The 22554-nt window shown below is 47.1% G+C and overlaps 1 protein-coding gene and 1 non-coding gene across 8 annotated transcripts in view; one reads left to right on the top strand and one right to left on the bottom strand.

Moving 5' to 3' along the window:
• The window catches only part of Smarca4 (SWI/SNF related, matrix associated, actin dependent regulator of chromatin, subfamily a, member 4), a 115059-nt gene extending 92705 nt beyond the window's left edge, over positions 1 to 22354 (top strand). For 3 of the 7 annotated variants that reach the window (XM_045144684.1, XM_045144687.1, XM_045144685.1), the window contains 7 exons: positions 378 to 596; positions 11843 to 12105; positions 19281 to 19389; positions 19554 to 19655; positions 20658 to 20790; positions 20890 to 21032; positions 21935 to 22354. In XM_045144684.1, coding sequence (XP_045000619.1) covers positions 378 to 596; positions 11843 to 12105; positions 19281 to 19389; positions 19554 to 19655; positions 20658 to 20790; positions 20890 to 21032; positions 21935 to 21967 — 1002 coding nt within the window. In that variant the 3' untranslated portion in view covers positions 21968 to 22354. The remainder of the gene's footprint in view (positions 1 to 377; positions 597 to 11842; positions 12106 to 19280; positions 19390 to 19553; positions 19656 to 20657; positions 20791 to 20889; positions 21033 to 21934) is intronic. The other 4 variants (XM_004667465.2, XM_045144688.1, XM_045144686.1 and 1 more) reach the window with 3 other exon arrangements.
• LOC123459080 lies at positions 3121 to 3222 on the bottom strand. Its single transcript, XR_006636004.1, has one exon. It is a non-coding gene; the product is annotated as a U6 spliceosomal RNA (small nuclear RNA).
• Positions 22355 to 22554: the final 200 nt, after the last annotated feature.

Consider the following 22554-nt stretch of genomic DNA (forward strand, 5'->3'; position numbering starts at 1 on the left):
TCCAAGACCTGCCAGATGTTATCCTCCCCATTCTGCAGACTGCTTGCCCAGGAGCTGGTGCTGGTTGAGGGCCTCTGTAACAGCCCCCATGTCCCTAGATGTTAGCATGAACGTGGATTAAGACCCTTTCAGCTCTGGAAGGCCTGGGAGTGGTGCTTCTCCCAGTCTGACACACTATGCTATCTGCTGTAGCATTTGCCCCCAAGGTAAATATTCCACCCACCCACCCCCAACCCTCAAGGTCTATTGTAGCAGCCAGACCAGATCAGCCTCCAAACCAAATAGTGCCATGTAACTCCACAGCAGTGTCCGTCTTGCAGGCTGAGACTTTAGATTCCTTCGTGCTGACACTTCTCTCCATCTGTCCCATGCTGTAGCGCATGGACCTGGACCGCAGGCGAGAGGAAGCCCGCAACCCCAAGCGGAAGCCACGCCTGATGGAGGAGGATGAGCTCCCATCCTGGATCATCAAGGATGATGCTGAGGTAGAACGGCTGACATGTGAGGAAGAAGAAGAAAAGATGTTTGGCCGTGGCTCCCGCCACCGCAAGGAGGTGGACTACAGCGACTCATTGACAGAGAAACAATGGCTCAAGGTACATGCCAGAGAGGGCCGTGCGCCACAGGCCATGCCAGGCAGGGCTGGGGAGCAGAGGCTCAAGGTTGCAACTTGGGCCCATCCTGACTGGCACCTTCCATTGTGGTTGGCTACATTAACAGATGTGGGCTTTTTTTATGCTCCTTGGTTTTCACGGTAGGGTCCTGCTCTAGTTCACGCTGACCTAGAATTCTCTATGTAGACTCAGGGTGGCCTCAAACTCATGGCAGTCTTCCTACCTCTGCCACCCAAGTGCTGGGATTAAAGGCATGCGCCATTATACCCATCCAGATATGGCTTTTGCAGGAACCAGGAACATCTGGTTCCTGCCTCCACCATTGTGCATAGCAAACCGCCCAAGCCGTCACTGAGAAGTGTCCCCAGCCTGCTGCTGGCTCTTCTGGACCTTCCAACTAAAGGTGTTTATTTACCTTTCATGAGGTATTGACAGTGTTGCTCATTTGGGGGCTGCCCTGGGTGGTCCTGTTGTTGAGAGAATATAACTTTGAAGTTAGCTAGGTGTCTTACTTGGAGGCAGGCTACCTCCACATGGAGAAAGGCTGAGAGTGTAAGTCCCTGCCTGCTGTTGAACTGGCCAGCCCTAGGCACGTGGAGGGGAGAGAGTGTTCCCATGAGGCAGCAGATGGCTGAGTCAGAACTAAGCAGTGCCATGTCCTCCCCTAGCCCAGAACACACTGCTCTAGATACCTGGCATTGAAGAGGTTAACATTAGTGTTAGGTGACAAAGCTGACGACAAGTCAAAATCTAGGTCTGAGTTATGATGTAAAGACAGTCTGGGGACTGGAGAGATGGCTTAGCAGCTATGCACTTGCCTGTGAAGCCTAAGGACCCTGGCTCGAGGCTCGTTTCCCAAGGACCCACATAGGCCAAAGGCACAAGGTGGCACATGCATCTGGAGTTCGTTTACAGTGGCTAAAGGCCCTGGCACGACCACTCCCTCCCCCCTCCTTCCCTCCCGTCCTCCCTCCCTCCCCCCCCCCCACCTCTGCTGCTTTCTCTCTGTTGCTCTCAAGTAATAAATAAAAATAAAAAAATTAAAGACAGTCTGGAAGCAGCACCTCCAAGGAGGCAGGTGGCGTCTTTGTTGAGTTATCCAGAGTTTCATGACCAGGAGGGAAATTGTAGCTCTGCTGTGTGACCAGGCATTACTGATCTCTCCGGGGCCTATTTCAGAGGGCCCACCTGTTGTACTGTGTACTCATGGGACCATTTAATGCCTACCAGGGAAGTCAGTGCCAGCAAAGTGAAGTATACCTATAATCCTCCCTCTTAAGAGGCTGAGGCAAGAAGGTTGCTGGGAGTTCAAAGCCAGCCTAGGCCTTGTAGCTAGACCTGTCTCAAAATATGCCAGTGGGGTGAACAAACAGGGTAGGCCACCTGTTCTTAAGAATGCTCCAGAGCCAACATGGGAATCTCCATGAAGACAGATGTGGGGTCAATCACAGGCCTGTGTAGCAAGGCCATCCATTCCCATGAGAGTGTCACATGCCCTCCATTTGTGGGTAGTAGATGCCTCACAGACTCTTACATTTAAGGCTTTTTTTTTTTTTTTTTGGTCTTTCATGGTAGGGTCTCACTGTATTCACTGTGTAGTCTCAGTCTGGCCCCGCACTCACAGTGATAATCCACCTCGGCCTCCCATGTGCTAGGATTAAAGGCATGTGCCACCAGGCCCAACCTACTACACTTAAGATTCTTAAAGTTTTTTTTCTTACTTATTTTCAAGGAGAGAGAATGAGAGAAAGGGTGAGTCAGTGCCTGTAGCCACTGTATACAATCTCCAGATGCATATATCACTTTGTGCATCGGGCTTTACATGGGTACAAGGGAATAGGATCCACGTCATTAGGCAATGCAGGCCAGCACCTTAGCCACTGAGCCATCTCTTCTTCACAAAGATTTGTTCATATTTTAGGTAGGGTCTTGCTGTAGCTCAGGCTGGCCTCAAATCACTCCTGAGTGCTGAGATTAAAGGCATGCACCACCACACTGGGAGATAGTTTTACATTTAAATCAGTACATCTGGAGGGTGTTGGGCAGTTATTTTTAAAAAATATTTTACTTATTTATTTGAGACAGAGAGGGAGGGGCAGTTAGAGAACGAGCACACCAGGTTCTCTACCCACTGCAAACATACTCCACATGCACACACTATGTTATGCATTTGGTTTACTTGAGTCCTGGGGAATTGATCCTGTGTCCTTAGGGTTTGGTGGAAAGTGCCTTAACTGCTAAGCCATCTCTCCAGCCTGGGCAGGATTTTTTTTTAAATTATTTTTATTTATTTATTCGAAAGTGAGAGAGAAAGAGGCAGATAGAGACAGAGAGAATGGGCACGCCAGGGCCTCCAGCCACTGCAAACGAACTCCAGATGCATGCACCCTCTTGTGCATCTGGCTAACGTGGGTCCTGGGGAATCGAGCCTTGAACCAGGGCCCTTAGGCTTCATAGGCAAGCGCTTAACCACTAAGCCATCTTTCCAGCCCAGGATTTTTTTTTTTTTTAATGTGAATGCTTCATGAATTTGCTTGTCATTCTTGCACAGGGGCTAATCTTCTCTGTGCCATTCCTATTTTAGTATATTTGTTGCCAGAGGGAATATGGGGGGGTGGTTGAGATATGATTTATGTGTCACTCATGTCACCCTTTTAAGGTGTCCAATTCCATAGTTTATATTGTGTTGCTAGGGTTATGTAGCCATCACCCCTGTTAGAATTATAACATCTCATTACCCCTAAAAGAAGCCTTGTTGTGTCTTGTTATTTGCCTGACTTCTAATCTCCTTGCCTCAGACAACTACTTTTCCAAATGCACAATGTGGCACATGCATCTGGAGTTTGCAGTGGCTGGAGATACTGCTGTGCCTATTCTCTGTCTGCCCCTCCCTCTCCCTCAACTGTTTTCTATATCAACAGCCTGCCAGTGGATTTACAAGATCTTTGTATGTGCTTTCTTTCATTTAATATAATTGGTTTTTTGTTTAGAGACAGGGTCACCCTGTGTAGCCCAAGCTATCCTCACCCTATTGATCTTACTGCTTCCAAGTGCTAGATTACAGGTGTGCATCACTACTCCCAGCTACTTGGCTGATTAGTAATATTTTCTTGGATTATCCATGGGGGTAGCATATTAATGCTTTATTCTCTTGGCCCACTAGTGTTCCATTTCATGGATAGGTACCACATTTTTCCCCCCATCTGTTAGTTGGATTGCTGTTTTGGTGTTTTTTAGTTTTTTGAGGTAGGGTCTTGCTCTAGCCCACGGTGGCCTTGAACTCATGGCCTTTCTCCTACCTCTGCCTCCCAAGTGCTGGAATTAAAGGAATGCATCACCATGTCCAGCTTTTTAAAAAAAAATTTTTTTTTATTTATTTGATAGATAAGGAGGGGTAGAAAGAGAGAGAGAATGGGAACACCAGGGCCTCTGGCCACTGCTAACAAACTCTAGACACATGCGCCCCTTTGTGCATCTGGCTAACGTGGAGCCTCGAACTGGGGTCGTTAGGCTTCACAGGCAAGCGTTTAACTGCTAAGCCATCTCTCCAGCCCCAGCCCTTTTTTTAATTTTTAAAATTTATTTATTTAGAGATAGACATATATGGCGGGGGGGATTGCTGTGCCAAGGCCTCCAGCCACTGCAATGAACTTTCAGATGCATGCACCACCTTGTGCATCTGGCTTCTGTGGGTTCTAGGGAATCAGACCTGGGTCCTTAGGTTTTGCAGGCAAGTACCTTGCTGGGCCATCTCTCCAGCTTGGATTGTTTACTTTTATGGGCTGTTTTGAATAATGTTGCCCAATCTCCTGTGCTTAGGTTTTTGTGTAGACATGTGGTTTACTTTCTTTTGGGCATATACCTTAGAATGTCATTGCTAGATCAATTGGTCCTTCTATGTTTAAGCCCCTTCATAGGTCTTGCCAGACTATTTTGCAAAGTGGCCCACCACCTTGCATTCTCTCCAGCAGTATATGAGGGTGTTACCATCTTACCTTTAAAGAATTAATTATTTGAGACAGAGAATGGCAGATACAGGGAGGGAGAGAATGAGCACTCCAGGGCCTCCACCCACTGCAAACAAATTCCACACACATGCACCACCTTATGCATCTGGCTTATGTGGGTACTGGGGAATTGAACCTGGGTCCTTTAGCTTTGTAGGCAAGTACCTTAACAACTAAACCATGTCTATAGCCCTAGCTTGCCTATTGATTCATACTTTCCTAGTGAATGTGAAGTGAATCTCTGTGGATTAGATTTGCATCTCCCTCTCTAATAGCGTGGAGTGTGTTTGTCTGTGCTACTTGATCTTTCCCAAATCTTCTGAGCCACCTACCAGAGATGTTACTCTGTGAATAGAGTCCCCTTCTGTGGCCTTTTTGCCTTCATAGTAACCTTTAAAACCCAAAGTTTTTCATTCTTTCTCTTAATTGCTTATGCTTTGATGACACTTAAGATAGTTGCCAAGTCAAAGGTCACAAGGATTTATCCTTATTTTTTTTCGTGGATTTTTTTTTTTTTTTTTTTTTTTTTTTTTTGAGGTAGGGTCTCTCTCAGTGTAGCCTAGCCTGACCCAGAATTCAGTTTGTAGTTCCAGGGTAGCCTCAAACTCACAGTGATCCTCCTACCTTTGCCTCCCAAGTGCTGGGATTAAAGGCGTGAGCCACCACTCCTGGCTGTTTTAGACTGTTTTATGCAACCTGGGTCATATGCAGCTCAGGCTTGTTTGAACAGTCTGTGTAGCTGAGGCTGATGCTGAACTGTTGGTTTTTTGTTTCCATCACCCTGTGCTGTAATTACAGGTGTGCATTAGCACACCTGGCTGAATGCTGGGATTGCATTTGTGCACCACCACGCCTGACTTATTTTCATGGATTTTTGGAGATAGAATCTTGCTACTGTGTGGCTATGGCTAATCTCATACTTGTTCTGTACGTCAGGCCACTCTAAAACCCATGGCAGTCGCCTGCCTCAGTCTTCTGGATGCTGGGATTACAGGCATGTACTGCTAGTCCTGGATTCCTATTTACTTTCAAGATTTGTTTGTTTGTTTCTCGAGGTAGGGTTTCACTTTGGTCCAGGCTGACCTGGGATTTACTATGTAGTCTCAGGGTGACCTTGAACTCACAGCAATCCCACCACCTCTACATCCTGAATGGTGGGATTAAAGACATGCATCACCACGCCTGGTTTCTCACTACCTTTTCTTGTTGCTTTTCCTTGCTGTCATGCCACTGAACCCCTTTCAAGAGTTTTATTGTTGTACTTCTTTTACTTAAAAAAAATTTTTTTTTATTTATTTGAGAGAGAAAGAGGCAGAAAGAAAGAAAGAGAGAATGGGCACACCAGGGCCTCCACCCACTGCAAAGGAACTCTAGACGGAGGTGTCACTGTGTGCATCTGGCTTACGTGGGTCCTGGGGAATCGAACCTGGGTCCTTAGGCTTCGCAGGCAAATGCCTTAACCGCTAAGCCATTTCCCCAGCCCTTTTACTTTTTTCGAGGTATGGTCTCAATTTTAGATCAGACTGACCTGCATATCACTTTGTAGTCCCAGGCTGATCTCAAACTCACTTCTCCTACCTCTGCTTCCTGAGTGCTGGGATTAAAGGCATGTACCACCATGCCTGGCTCATAGATTTACTTCATATTTTTGTTCATTATCCATTTTGAGTTAAAAAAATTTTTTTTAAAGTTTTTTTCAAGGTAGGGAGGGTCTCACTCTGGCTCAGGCTGACCTGGAATTAACTATGTAGTCTCAGGGTGGCCTTGAACTCATGGCGATCCTCCTACCTCTGCCTCCCAAGTGCTGGGATTAAAGGCATGTGCCACCACGCCTGGCCTTAAAAAATTTTTTTAAGTATGGCTTTTTTTTAACTAGAATTTTTTTTTATTTTTTGTTTATCTTTATTTATTTATTTGAGAGCAACAGACAGAGAAAGAGGCAGATAGAGAGAATGGGCACACCAGGGCCTCCAGCCACTGCAAACGAGCTCCAGATGCATGTGCCACCTTGTGCATCTGGCTAACGTGGGTCCTGGGGAAACGAGCCTCGAACTGGGGTCCTTAGTCTTCACAGGCAAACACTTAACCACTAAGCCATCTCTCCAGCCCTAAAGTATGGCTTTATAAAAAATTTATTTACAAGGAGATAGAAGAGATAGAGAATATGGGTGTGCCAGGGCCTCCAGTCCTGCATACAAACTCCACCTTGTGTATCTGGCTTATGTGGGCACTGGGGAATCAAACTTTGATCCTTAGTTTTGCAAAAAAGTACTTAACTGCTGAGCCATCTCTCCAGGCTGAGTTAAATTTTATCTATGGTATGAGGTAGGGCTCCAACTTTATTCTTTGTATGTGAATGTCTGGTTGTCCCAGCAACATTTATTGAAAAGTTTTTTCTCCCATTGACCACATCTTATGTTAAATTTATTAGGGGTTGGGAAAATGGCTTAGTGGGTAAAGTTCTTGCTGTGTAGCAAGGTGTGGTGGTGCATGCCTTTAATCCCAGCATTTGGGAAGCAGAGGTAGGAGGATCACCAAGAGTTCAAGGCCACCCTGAGACTATACATAGTGAATTCCAGGTTAGGTTCCCTACCTCAAAAAAACAAAACAAAACAAAAAACAACAACCAGTTCTTGCTGTGTGTGCATGAGGACCTGAGTTCCTATTCTTAGCACAGAGGAAGTGGAGATAGAGGAGACAGTAGGGCTATCTAGCTGGTTTGTTGAGTCTGGTGAGTAAACTGTGTTCAGTGAGAGCTCCTGTTTCAAAGTATAAGGTAGAGCATGATTGAAAAAGATACCTACTATCACCCTCTGGCTTTCACATGCATACACATGCACAGACATACATACATAAACATGCTGTAGGCCCTGACACGCCCTTGCATTTGTGCGCGCGCGCGCGCGCTCTCGCTCTCTCGCTCTCGCTCTCTCTCTCTCTCTCTCTCTCTCTCAAATAAATAAAAATAAAGGGCTGGAGAGATGGCTTAGAGGTTAAGGCGTTTGCCTGCAAAGCCAAAGGATCCAAGTTCAGTTTCCCAGGACCCACGTAAGTCAGATGCACAAGGGAGTACATGCATCTGGAGTTCCCTTACAGTGGCTCGAGGCCCTGGCCTGCCGATATTCTCAGATTTTCTCTATGCCTCTTTCTGTCTCTCAAATAAATAAATAAATGTAAAATATTTAAAATAAAAATAAAACTTTAAGCAGTGAATCAAATTTACAATTAGGCAACTCTGTAACCAACTCTTATGCTGCAGGACAGCCACTCTTAGTGCCTTTTATTGCAAAAGCCTTCCAGCTAATCTGACTGCTGTCCTGTGTTGATCTCCTGGGGCTGCTGTGATAAAATACCATAATTGTGGCCACCTGTTACTACTCACATACATTTTCTTACTGCCTGGAACCAGTATGAGTATTGGAAAGTGAGGTACTAGTGGGATCGTGATCTCTTTGAAAGCCTTAGAGAGCATCCTTGGCTTTTAGGTCAGATTAAGAGCTTACCCTAGTGCAGGATGGTATTCCTCCTGGATCTCCCCTGACACACCTGCACAGATGCATCTCCAGATGCAGTCACATTATGACAATGAGGGTGGACATAAATCTGGGGAAGAATATTAAATTCACTATTCTTCTTTGGCTGTGCATCAGGGCCCAGAGTTTTCAGTGTCTCCTGTCTGTTGCACTTCCTTTGGCTAGGGTGCCTTCCTTACTCCCTTTCAGCTCACAGCTTTATCCCCTCTTCCTTTAGGAAGCTTGACCTCACCGTGCTTGTCACCATTTCTGAGGTGTATGTCACTGATACCTGTTGCCGTTCATGCCACCTTGCCCAGTGCTAGGTCATCATCACAGCCTTAAGTATGACATAAAAAAAAATGAGTTATTCCTTTGCTTCTAAACTACCTCCTTTTCTGATTCTGAGGTCCCTTAGAAATGTGAATATCCACCCCCTGGTTTGAGGTAAAACCCCATTCATCTTATTGTCACTGGGAATTAATAACTAGGGATTATTTATTTATTTGAGAGTGAGAGAGAGAAAAACAGGCAGATAGAGAGAAAGGACACACCAGGGCCTTTAGCCACTGCAGTCGAACTCCAAATGCATGTGCCCCTTTGTGCATCTGGCTTACATGGTTCCTGGGGAATTGAACCTGGGTCCTTTCGCTTTGCAGGCAAGCACCTTAATCACTAAGCCATCTCTCCATGCCATAGAGATTCTTCTAAATCTAACATTGTTCACCTCAGCAGTTTTACCACAAGGAGTCTGGCTTTAATGAGAATTGCCATGAAAGAAAGGAAGTGACCTATGTAGCACAGGGGCACAGAGTACTTGCCCAAGCACACCTTAGGCCCTGGATTTCAATTCCAACACTGCCAAAAATGAAGAAATGAAATTATATAACTGTCCAAAAGCAAGTGGAGATTAAATTGGGGCACCTCATGCACCAAAGGACCCCAAAGACATAATATGTTGTGAAGGCTGCAGATACCACTCTGACAGAACTTGAGAGCTATGTTCCATCCTCAGCATCTCCCCTCCTCACCCCCCTAACAAAAAAGCAGCATGAAGTAAGGAAAGAAAATAGTGCTGTGCAGGGGCCGGAGAGATGGATGGCTCAATGGATACAGTGCTTGACATGATATCACTCTAGATTCTCAAAAACCCATGTAAAACCAAACACTGTAACACAAGTGTCTGTAATCCAAGCACGCCCAGAGTGAGAAAGGAGGAAGACAGGAGCATCTGCCAGAATCTCATGAGCTAGGGGCAGCAGATGCAGAGGTGACCAGCTACAGAGACCTGCTTCAAAATGAAGTGGAAGCTGAGCTTGATGTGCACACCTTTAATCCCAGCACTTGGGAGGCAGAGGTGGTAGGATCGCCATGAGTTCAAGGTCACCCTGAGACTACATAGTGAATTCTAGGTCAGCCTGTGCTAGGGCAAGACCCTACCTCAAAAAGGGGGAGCTGCCTTTTTTAAGAAGTTGCCCACGAAGACAAAGGACCAAGGTTCCATTCCCTAGTATCCACATAAGCCAGATGCACAAGGTGGTGCATGTGTTGAGTTAATTTGCAGTGGCCAAATCCATGGCACACCCATTCTCTCTATCTGTCTGCCTGCCCCTCCCTATCTCCCTCTATCAAAGAAATAAAAATAATAATTTCTTTTTTCTAAAAAATGAAGTGGCCTGAGCTAGAGTGAGACCCTGCCTCAAAAAAAGAAAAAAAAAGTGGAAGGTGAGACCAACATCCAAAGTTGTCCTCTGACCTTCTTCACACATACGCTGTGGCATGCATGTGTTCACACTCACACAACTTAGCACACATACAAACAGTAGTACAGTAGAAAACAACAGGAGGGCTGATTATCGTGGCATATGCCTTATCTTCCTAGCACTCAAGAAACAAAGTTGGGAGAAATCACTGTGAACACATATTTGGGGCCATGGATGTAGTAGCTCAGTTGATAGAGTACTTGCCGGGCATGTATACAACCCTGGGTTCCATCTGAAGTACCACATAAAATTGAGCCATGTGGTGTACACCTGTTATCCTAGCAATTGGGAAGCAGGCAGGAGGATCCAAATTTCAAGTCATCCTTGGCATATATAGTGAATTCAATGCCAGCATAGACTATCCACCCTGTCTCATAATTAAGTAGGAGGGCTGCTGAAGTGATGGCTCAGCATTTAAGGCACTTGCCTGCAAAGTTGAAGGACCCAGGTTTGATTCTCCAGAACCCACATAAAGCTACATGTGCTAGGTGGTGCATGCATCTGGAGCTTGTTGCAGTGGCTAGAGGCCCTGGTGCACCCATTCTCTAAATGCCTTTCTCTCTCTCTTTCCCTCCCTCCCTCAAATAAATTAATTAATTTCTTTAAAAAAAGTAAATAGGAAATTGCTAGGTGTAGTGGTACATGCATTTAATCCCAGCACTTGGGAGCCTGGGGAGAACGAAACTCTACATCAAAAAAAAAAGAGAATAATTTCCTAATTATTATTATTATTATTGGGTTTTCGTGGTATTGTCTTGCTGTAGCCCAGGCTGACCTGGAATTCACTATGTAGTCTTAGGCTGGCCTTGAACTCACAGTGATCCTCCTACCTCTGCCTCCCAAGTGCTGGGATTAAAGGTGTGCACCACCACGCCTGGCTAGGAGATAATTCAGAAGTTTGCTCAGTGGATAAAGTGTAAGCCTAAGGGTCTAAGTTCAGATCTCCTGTGCCCAAGTAAAGGACAGGGTGGTAGTGTGAACCTAGATATCCCAGCTTTGGGGAGGCGGACAAGAGAATCTGGGCTCGGTGACTATCTTATAGACTCAGCTCCTGGTTCAGCTAGAGACCCTGTCTCAGAAAACAAGGTGGAAGGTTTGATTCCCCAGTGCCACGTAAGCCAGATGCACAAGGTGGTACATGTGTCTGGAGTTCGTTTGCAGTGGCAGGAGGGCCTGACACGCCCATTCTTTCTGTGTTTCAAAGAAATAAGTAAAATATTTAAATTATAATAATATGGTGGAAGTGGTTAAGAAGATACCCAATGTTTCTCTGATCTCCACGTGCATGTACATTTACACACATATGCTTGAATAATGCATGAATGTACAAGAAAGCACAAGAGGAATGTCCATAAACAGTAAGCACATGCACTGTGGGCTACAACCCCAGAGCTGCCCTGAAATGCATGTGACAGGGGCAAAGCTAATGAGGGTGCTTGATGCCAGTCAGTTCTATTCATTTTATCACAGTTTTTTGTTTTATTTTCCCCCGAGGTAGGGTCTCACTCTAGCTCAGGCTGACCTGGAATTCACTATGTAAGTCTCAGGGTGGTCTTGAACTCACAGCGATCTTTCTACCTCTGCCTCCCAAGTACTGGGATTAAAGGCGTGCCCAGCCTTTATCACAGTTTTTTGAAGTAGGCGGAGAGGGTCTTCCAGCCAGATGTTCCCTCCAGGCCCACCTCCCTTTATCTCCACTTGATGAGCCTCCAGTCCCTTCACTTGTGAAGAGTGTTCCTGTTACTCTGCTAAGGACAGATTTGTGGAGATTCATCTGGAGGTAGTGTGGGCTTTAGGAGCCCCCATTTATGCTGTGCCCCAAGCCAGACACACTGGAAGGATGTCAGTGTGGGGGGGTCTCCTCCCCTCCCTAGCCGGGCCCTAGGAACGCGTCACGGCCTCTCTTTTTCAACTTGGGTGCTGGCTGTCCTATTTTACTACTATTGACCCTGAAGGCCATCGAGGAGGGCACGCTGGAGGAGATAGAAGAGGAGGTCCGGCAGAAGAAATCATCACGAAAGCGCAAGCGGGACAGTGATGCCGGCTCCTCCACCCCGACCACCAGCACCCGCAGCCGTGACAAGGATGATGAGAGCAAGAAGCAGAAGAAGCGTGGGAGGCCACCTGCTGAAAAGTTGTCACCAAACCCCCCCAACCTCACCAAGAAGATGAAGAAGATTGTGGACGCAGTGATCAAGTACAAGGACAGGTAAGCCAAGGTGTGGTGTGGACTGGATTCCAGCCCATCCCTGTCTGAACAGGCACACAGCCTGGGGCCAGGAGCTTGCTCAGTGTTCATGGACGCTGAATCGTTGTGCTTTGGCATCTGCCCTTCATGTATCTCGTGTTTTGGACCTGGGAAGAACATGGGCATGACATTCATGGAGAAGAGACAGGGTGGCTCTCAGGGAAGGTGGTTTGGCAGTTACTCTGAGGAAGGATGGTCTGGAGAAGCTGGTGGCAAGTGGTATGGTGATGTGCTGACCCTATGGCCAGGTGGACCATGTGGCTGATTTCTGTTCTGTCTTACACCCTGGCTGTCTTCCACTCTCCCTGTGCCCTTGAGGGACAGGCAGATTATTGAGAGGTAGTGAACCTAGCTCTGTTCCTTTCTAGCCTCTGGTGGAGCTCTGTCTGCCCATACTTGGGCCACACTGGAGGCAGCACAGCTTCAATTGTGGCCAAGACCCTGCAGTGGACTATAACATTCCTTTGTGGGTTTGTGGATGGTGCATACCAGTTTGAGAGAACATGGATGGGCATGCTAGGCCCTCTTGCTGCTGCAGACATACTCCAGAAGCATGCATCACTGGCTTTACATGGATACTGGGTAATTGAACCCAGGCCAACAGACTTTGCAAGCAAGTGCCTTTAACTGCTGAGCCATCTCTCTAGCCCTACAGTGGTGGTTTTTAAATCTTTGTGTGTACCTGGGCATGGTGGTGCACACCTTTAATCCCAATACTTAGGTGGCAGAGGTAGGAAGATTGCCATGAGTTCGAGGTCACCCATAGTGAATTCCAGGTCAGCATGGACTGAAAACACACACACATAGTTGTTTAAAGAGTGCCATGGTTCTTAATGCAGTCGAGGGAGATTTACTTGCTTTCCACTGGCACAGTCCACATCTAACTGGGCAGGTGTTAAAGATCACAGAAGGCCTTTGACTCAATTGAGACTGGTTAGTCCTCTTCCTCTTTCAGATACACACTATTCCATGCTGTTTCCATAATGAGATAGTTAGACAACTAAATGTTTGTATGTTTGGTTGGATTTAAGAGGTGTTGTGCTCTAGCTCAGGCTGACCTGGAATTCACTCTGTTGTCTCAGGGTGGCCTCGAACTCATGGCAATCCTCCTACCTCTGCCTCCCAAGTGCTGGGATTAAAGGTGTGTGCCATCATGCCTGGTGACAAATAATTTTATAGTGACAATTTGTAGTGAGTTAGGAAGCAAAAGGCAGGGGGAAATTATCAAGATATAATCCCTTGTGTACCACTTGGGAGGAGTCTTAGCCAAGTGAGACAGTTTAGAGGTGTTTGGGATTATAGTCCCTAAATTAACAGGTGCAGTTAGCCTTAAAAGGATTGGCTTGGGCTGGAGAGATGGCTTAGCGGTTAAGCGCTTGCCTGTGAAGCCTAAGGACCCCGGTTCGAGGCTTGGTTCCCCAGGTCCCACGTTAGCCAGATGCACAAGGAGGCGCAAGCGTCTGGAGTTCGTTTGCAGAGGCTGGAAGCCCTGGCGCGCCCATTCTCTCTCTCTCCCTCTATCTGTCTTTCTCTCTGTGTCTGTCACTCTCAAATAAGTAAATAAATAAAAATATTTAAAAATATTTTTTAAAAAAAGGATTGGCTTGTTGGGTATGGTGGCACATGCCTTTAATCCCAGCACTCAGAAGGTCAAAGTACGAGGATTGCCATGAGTTCAAGGCCACCTTGAGACTACACAGTGAATTCCAGGTGCCTGGGCTAGAGACTCTACCTTGGGGGGGGAGAAGATCATAAATCAGCTAATGAGCTGAAGGAAGGGCACCGGTGTTAGGTATTAATGGTACTTACGTTCAACCTGTGAAGCAGTGTGTGTGTCAGGGCAGAGATGGGGGAAGAAGAGGAGTTATAAATGAGACAGAACACAGGATGTCAAAGGAAGCCTCTGAGTGCAGACTCAGAAATACTTTGATTCCTTTGGGAGCATTCAGTGTAACACAGATTGCTGGTAGTCACCAAGGAAGAGATTAAGACAGACATGTAAGCCAGGCGTGGTGGCGCGCGCCTTTAATCCCAGCACTCGGGAGGCAGAGGTAGGAGGATTGCCATGAGTTCAAGGCCACCCTGAGATGACAGAGTTAATTCCAGGTCAGCCTGGACCTGAGTGAGACCCTACCTCAAAAAAAAAAAAAAAAAGACAGACATGTCCTCTAAGGTAGACTAGCCAGCTTTACCTGGTTGTATACCCACTTCATTTGGCAGAGGCCACTCTGAGACTACATAATGAATTTCTGGTCAGCCTGGGCTAGTGAGACCCTACCTCGGGGGTGGGGAACACTTGAGTCTGTGTGGGGGAGCACATTCAAAGTACCACAGCGAGTGAGCCCTGGTTCAGGCTGAGGATGCAGTGCTTGTGCTTATGGCAGAGTGCCCAATTGGGCTGAAAGTCAAGTATGGGGATGCTCTGGGCAGCCTTTGGTCAAGTTCCTTGTCAATCACCCTGAGGTTCTAAGGCTGATTCCATTTTGGGCTTCATGCCCTAGGTCAGACATTTTATGCCAAGAAAAATAGGCTGCTGGTATAGAGCAGTAATAAAACTAGCACTCCATGGGCAACATAATTGCTCAAGGTGGCCAGGACTGGTGGATGCCATTGTCTGGAGGCTATGGCAGCTGGATCTGGGTGGCTACTGCTACACCCTCTGCCTTACCTGGAGTTAGTAGCAGCCTGTGCCTCTAAGAGGACCTTAATTCAGAAGTGGGTCCCATGTCCACTTGCTGAGCCCCTGCATCGGCCATGCAGGCTGCATCTCAGTGGAACCTTGCCCATGCCTAGTGCCCCATACCCTCATCCCATTCTTCCTACTAGACCAGACCACCCCCAAGGCCACTTGGGTTTCATAGACACAGTCCTGCACCCATCACTTAGGTGCTGCTATAGTAAAAGGCACACTGATTTGGCTGCTGTTATGCAGCACTGTAGTCAGGATATGGGCTTTGCCTTGTCTAGCCTATGAGCTGTGACTGGCTTTGCTCCTGCGTCTGCTTCCTGGTCCTGAGACTGGTTCTTGGCACTGCCATGGAGCTGTGGTCAACTTCTCTGTTCTTAGTCCTGTTTTCACAGAACAGGGACATCCATACCATGGTGTTGTTGCAAAGTATGGACAGCACAACTGGATTGTACCCTAGCTCCCGCCACTTACAATGCTCAAGTGAAGGTGTTCAGCTAAATGGGTCTGGCTTGGGGTTACAGGGAGTAAGTGTCAGGGTTTCTTACACCTCCAGCTTGGGCTCCACTGTTTGCCTCCATGAAACTCAACAATTGGTATCTCTAGGCATGCCTTTAGTGGGTTGGAACTAATCGGCTCATGAGAGATGCTAGCATTTGGGCTGGAAAGATGGTTTAATGGTGAAGGCACTTGTCTGCAAAGCCAAAGGACCCATGTTCAAATCCCTAGGACCCACGTAAAACAGATGCACAAAGTGGTACATGCATCTGGAGTTGATTTGCAGTGGCTGGCGCACCCATTCTTCCTCCCTCTTTCTATGTCAAATAAATAAATAAAAATAATATTAAAATTTTTTTTTCAGTTGACATTTGACTTAAAAAAAATTTAGAGGACTGAGCATGGTGGCGCATGCCTTTAATCCCAGTACTTGGGAGGCAGAGGTGGGATTGCTGTGAGTTCAAGGCCACCTTGAGACTACATAGTGAATTCCAGGTCAGCCTGGGCTAGAGCAAAACCCTACCTTGAAAAAACCAAAGTAAATAAGTACATAAAACATTTTTTTTGGCTTACTGGTTAAGGTACTTGCATGCATAGCCAAATGATTCAGGTTTGATGCTATAGTACCCATGTAAAGCCAGATATGTAAGGTAGAGCATGTATCTGGTGTTTGTTTGCAGTGGCTAAAGGCCAAGTATGCCGATTCTCCCTCCCTCTCTTTCTATATCTCTAGTAAATAAATATTTTTTTAAGTTTGTTTTTCTAATTTTTATTTATTTGAGAGCAACAGAGAGAGAGGGAGAGGGAATGGGCACGCTAGGGCCTCCAGCCACTGCAAATGAACTCCAGACACATGTGTCCTCTTGTACATCTGGCTAACATGGATCCTGGGGAATTAAGCCTGGAACTGGGGTCCTTGGGCTTCACTGGCAAGCACTTAACTGCTAAGCCATTTCTCCAGCCTGCCTGTCGGCCCGCCCGCCCTCCTTCTTTCATTCATTCTTTCTTTCCTTTTTTTTTTTTTTTTTTTTTTTAACGTAGTGTCTCACTCTAGCCCAGGTGGATCTGGAACTCACTGTGTAGTCTCAGGGTGGTCTCGAACTCATGGCGATCTTCCTACTTCTGCTTCCAGAGTGCTGCGATTAAAAGCGTGCACCACCATGTCTGGCTAAAATTTTTTTAAATACTTATGTATTTGCAAGGAGAGACAGAGAGGGATCACAGATGAGTGCGTGCTGGAGAAATGGCTTAGCAGTTAAGGCACTTGATTGCAAAGCTAAAGGACCCAGGTTGAATTCCCCAGGACCCACATAAGCCAGATAGAGGCACAAAGTAGTACATACATCTGGATTTCTTTTGCAGCAGCTGGGGGCCCTGGGCATACCCATTCATTCTCTCATGTCTCCCCACTTTCTCACATAAATAAATAAAAATATTTTTTAAACTTAAAAATTTTTTTCATTCATTTATTTATTTATTTGAGAGAGGGAGAGAGAGAATGGGTGCACCAGGGCCTCCAGCCACAGCAGACGAACTCCAAACGCATGTGCCCTGTTGTGTATCTGGCTTATGTGGGTCCTAGGGAATTGAACCAATGTCCTTTGACTTTGCAGGCAAATACCTTAACTGCTAAGCCATTCCTCCAGCCCAATTTTTTAAGTACAGCAAGATAGGAGATAGAGAGTGGTGTGCCAGAGCTCCCAGCTGCTGCAAATAAACTCCAGATGCATGTGCTACTGTTCATCTGGCTTTACATGGTTACTGAGGAATCAAACACAGGTTTTTAGGTTTTGTAGGCAAGCACCCTGACCAGTTAGCTATCTTTCCAGCCCTTACTTAAAGTTTTCATATATGTTTGCATCGTGGATACATGCCAAGAATTCTTGCCACTGCTAATGAACATCCATTTGGCTTTATGTGGGTGTTTGGAAGTCATACCTAATTTCGTAACGGAAGAATTTCCTATAGTTGAGTCCTCTTTTGAATAAACGCATACAACATAAAAAAAGGGAGAAAAACGTAGTAAGAGATCTATAGGTAGCATTTGTAAGTGAGCTTATTGCTTGGGGGATTTTGTTTAGGTTTTTATGCTGTCTAGTCTGGCCTTGAACTACTGGACCCAGGGTTGCTCTTGCCTCTGCTGTCACTACCACCTAGTTTTAGTTTGGTAAAGTTACAACTTGGGCACACATCAGCATGTTTGATATCAGAGTGGAACGTAATTCTTGTGCACTATGGTCAATAGTCTCATTTGGCAGAGAAAGTCTCTACTGAGAAAATTGGTAATAGAGGTGGGTTGGTGGCTAGGTGGTGCAGCATGAGCTTAATGTGCCCAAAGCCTTTCAACACCAAAGAAAGAAGCCCCACAGGAAGACACTGGGATACTTGTGTCCTTGGTCTGTCCAGCACAGAGTTAATAGAAATGGGAGCAGCACTTGTTGAGCTCACACCACCCCCCCATACACACTCACAAACACACACACACACACACAGGGAATGAAAGGCTGAGCTGCAGAAGCCCTTTGTGAGTACTGGTTGGGCACCTTCTGCAAGACTGGGCTTTCCCCACTTACCATAGCCCATAGTACTCAAAACACCAGCCACTGCAGCCCAGGATAGCTGGCCAGTGTGGCCTCAAGACCATCTTCCACCTTTTTTTTTTTTTGTTTGTTTTGTTTTTTGAGGTAGGGTTTCACTCTAGTCCAAGTTGACCTGGAATCCACTATGTAGTCTCATTGTGGCCTCGAACTCATAGTGATCCTCCTACCTCTGCCTCTGAATACTGGGATTAAAGGCGTACCCACCACGCTTGGCTCCCTTTTTTTCCCTTGACTATTTATTTATTTTAGTATTTTTATGTGTATTTATTTATTTATTTGACAGAGAAAAAGGGGGAGAGAGAGAAAGAGAGAGAGAGAATGGGCACGCCAGGGCCTCCAGCCACTGCAGATGAACTCCAGACGCATGTGCCCCCTTACACATCTGGCTAATATGGGTCCTGGGGAATGAACCTGGGTCCTTTGGCTTTGCAGGCCTTAACAGCTAAACATCCTTCCAGCCCTTTTTATTTTTCATTTTTGAGAGAAAGAGCGAGAATTGGTACACTGGGCCTTCAGCCTCTGTAATAGAACTCCAGATGCTTGAACCACCTAGTGTGCAAGTACAAGGTTGCACTTGCATTACCTTTGTGTGTCTGGCTTATGTGGGATCTGAAGAGATCGAACATGGGTCTTTAGCTTTGCAGGCAAGCGCCTTAACCACTGAGCCATCTCTCCAGCTCCATGACCTACCCTTTTAGAAAGCAGTGCTATCCCTGTTGAAAGTCATGTGGCATAAGTGTGCTTTTTCTCTTTTTTTCTTTGGGTTCATGCCAAGTTTATGAAGGCCACTGACTTAATGCCACCTTTGGAAAAGATGACCATGAGCACTGTGGCCTCTGTGAACATGCATGTGTAATACCTGATACAAGCAAGCACAGTTTAGAATCATAATGGGAAGCAGGTGGTATACAGGGAGGTACACTGGGCATGGCATCTCCCTTGGCTAGGGCTTAGGGGAATTGACAATTTCAAGTACATCCTGTCATTATACCTGATTATCTTAGAAATGTTCCAAAAGTTACAAGACTCCCTACATGTTAAGAAATAACTTCAAAGCCGGGTGTGGTGGTGCACGACTTTAATCCCAGCACTTGGGAGACAGAGGTAGGAGGATTGCCATGAGTTCGAGGCCACCCTGAGACTCCATAGTGAATTCCAGCCTGGGCTAGAGTGAGACTCTACCTCGAAAAACCAAAAAAAAAAAAAAAAAGAAAGAAAGAAAGAAAGAACGAACGAACGAACTTCAAAGTTGTTTTTAAATTCTCTTTTCTTTCCTGAGTGGTGGGGAGGGGGTTGTCTCTTGGGCACCACACGGATAGCCCAGGAGTAACACTCACGTTGTCACCTTGCAGTAGTAGTGGACGTCAACTCAGTGAAGTGTTTATCCAGCTGCCTTCACGCAAGGAGCTGCCCGAGTACTATGAGCTCATCCGCAAGCCCGTGGACTTCAAGAAGATCAAGGTACCCTCATCAGTGTTGGCACATGCTACCTGAGAGTCTGGAGCTTTCTAGGAGGCTCTGCAAAGGCCTCAGCCCCCTGGAGGCCAGCTCTATGATACAAGTGGTGCTGTGGGGCAAGCTGGCAGGCCATGGATGCCCAAGATAAGACCTCTACTTCCCCGCAGGAACGCATCCGCAACCACAAGTACCGCAGCCTCAATGACTTGGAGAAGGATGTTATGCTACTGTGCCAGAATGCGCAGACCTTCAACCTCGAGGGCTCCCTAGTGAGTGCGGGGGAGGGTCCACTGTCCTCATTCTTCCTCTTGAGCTCCACAGACCTGCCCCTCCATCCCTGAGGAGTTGGCTTTGCATGTCTTTGATTTCACCCATTTGGGCTACTTGCAAGAACAGTACCCTGTTAGCCAGTCTGCATGGAAGGAGCTGCACACCTTTTGCTCAGCTGCCTAAAAGTCCTGGTGTCTGTTGGCATTTAAAATTCCATAGGAGCTTTTTTTTTTTTTTTGCCGGGGTCAGGGGGGTGTGGAGGCAGTTTTGAGGTACGGTCTCACTTTAGTCCAGAATGACCTGGAATTCACTATGTAGACTTAGACTGGCCTTGAACTCATGGTTAACCTCCTACCACTACCCCCTGAGTGATGGTACTGAAGGTGTATGCCTCCATGCCCAATTTATTTAATTTATTTGTTAGAGACAGAGTGAATGGGTTTACCAGGGCCTCCATCCATTGCAAATGAACTCCAGATGCATGTGCCACTGTGCATCTGGCTTTACATGGGTAGTGGGGAATCAAACCCTGGTCATTAGACTTTACAGGCAAGTGCCTTAACTGCTGAGCCATTTCTCCATTCCCCACCCCCACCCCCAGGAGCTTTCTTGAAAGGCACTCCCTGGAGCTACCCTCAGACTACATAGGGAATGTCAAGTCAGCCTGACCTATCATGCAACTCTACCTCAGAAGGGGGGTTGTAGCAGCCTGTGCAGTTGTTCTTTCCTGTGACAAAGCTGATGGGAAGCCCATCCTACCTTTGACAGAGTTTTCCCTAGTCTGGGGAGGTGGCTTTCCACCAAGGAATTTTGCTGGAAGTGGCAAAATGCTGCCAGAGGAGCTATGCATTTCCTTGTTAGTGCAGACCTTCTTAGGGTTTTGTAGAGAAATGCATCTGAGGGATGTGCCTGTAGCCACTCCCAAACCACCCAGCCACTGGGTAAGGATGGTGGGTGCAGTCCTCACAACAGACTTGCACTCAGCCCCATGTCTCCACTAGATCTACGAGGACTCCATTGTCCTGCAGTCTGTTTTCACCAGTGTGAGGCAGAAAATTGAAAAGGAGGACGACAGCGAAGGAGAGGAGAGTGAAGAAGAGGAGGAGGGAGAGGAAGAAGGCTCCGAGTCCGAGTGTGAGTCAGGAAGGGGAGCAGAGGGCTGCAACCTGCTTGAAGGTGACTTGCATCTAAAGTGTCCACTTCCCAGCTCACCACATGCTTCTTTTCCCTCAGCTCGCTCTGTCAAGGTGAAGATCAAGCTTGGTCGCAAAGAGAAGGCACAGGACCGGCTGAAAGGGGGTCGACGGCGGCCAAGCCGTGGGTCACGAGCCAAACCAGTTGTGAGTGATGACGACAGTGAGGAGGAGCAGGAGGAGGTGAGACAAGCAGGCCACACGCTGCTGAAGCCTATCTAAGGCCTCTGCACAGTGCACTTTGTACTGGTGGCATCATGGGTTTAGTCTGCAACACTGAAGGGGGAAAAAAAAAAGGCAGGCATGGTGGCACATGTCTTTAATCCCAATACTCGGGAGCCAGAGGTAGGAGGATCCCTATGAGTTTGAGGCCATCCTGGGACTACAGAGTGAGTTCCAGGTCAGCCTGGGCTAGACTGAGACCCTGACTTGAGAAAAAGAACACAGACACAAATATGTTGAGGTGTCACATATCTGTAATCCCATCACTCAGAAGGTGGTGGCAGCAGGACCCGGAGTTCAAAGTCTCCCATAGCTACATACTGAGTTTGAGGCCAGCCTGGGCTACATGACACTCTGAATCAAAATAAAACTATACTTAATAAGAGATAGGGGGCCGGGTGTGGTGGCGCACGCCTTTAATCCCAGCACTTGGGAGGCAGAGGTAGGAGGATTGCCGTGAGTTCAAGGCCACCCTGAGAATACATAGTGAATTCCAGGTCAGCCTGGGCTAGAGTGAGACCCTACCTCAAAAAAAAAAAAAGAGATAGGATGCATGTGCAGACATTGTGAGCTACTCTCTGGGTGAGACCCCATGGTGATGTCTGGTGGGGCGGGGGCTGACACTTTGCTTCCCGAGTTGTTTCCACTGGTGCTCAGCACACCTGCCACATGCTGACAGGCCCATGTTTGGTTGCTGCTAGGAAAAACCTTAGAGTCATTTATAGCAGCTTCTAACAGTTTATCCTGTGGGGTAAGTGAGACTTACAGGGGTATCCTCCCTTTGGGCCATCCAGGGCATTGGTGAAACCGTGGCTTTGGGAGAGCTGCTGACTCATATACCCTGTCTCTTGTCCCCTCTCCAGGACCGCTCAGGAAGTGGCAGTGAGGAAGACTGAGCCCAACATTCCAGAGTCTCGACCATGAGCCAAGCAGAGCCAAGCCGAGATGGAATAGCCCTTAGCAGTAACGGGTAGTGCAGATGTAGTTTCAGACTTGGGGGAAACGAAACTGTAAACAAGGAATCTTCCATATTTATACGGCAGACAAGAGTAGGCCTCTGTGTGTCTGGCCTGTCCCGGCCCGGCATCTGTAACAGCATTAACTAGAGAGGGGCCTGCCTTCCCGCAGCCCTGTCACTGTAGCTCCACGTGGATGCATGTGTGTGCCGTCCACTCCTCGTACTGTATCTTCCTGGACAGGGCCCACTCGCCACCCACCTGGTGGGGTATGTCAGTGTCACTGGATGTCAGACAGTAATAAATTAAACCAATGACAGAACCACAGCTTTGCCCTCAGCTGCACTCATTTCCAGCTTTGGGGATAGTCGCAACAGGACCCACTCTGCAGAAGTGGATGCTGAGGCCTTAGAGGTCCTGCACCACCTGAAACATCTCTGCCCAGCTCACCATCCTCATGCAGCTGCAACAAAGGTAGCCATCCGAACACAGCCCACAGAGCACCCCAGGAGCTATGGGAGGGCATC

Source organism: Jaculus jaculus, chromosome 2, assembly GCF_020740685.1.
Source record: "Jaculus jaculus isolate mJacJac1 chromosome 2, mJacJac1.mat.Y.cur, whole genome shotgun sequence".
Classification (NCBI taxonomy): Eukaryota; Metazoa; Chordata; class Mammalia; order Rodentia; family Dipodidae; genus Jaculus; species Jaculus jaculus.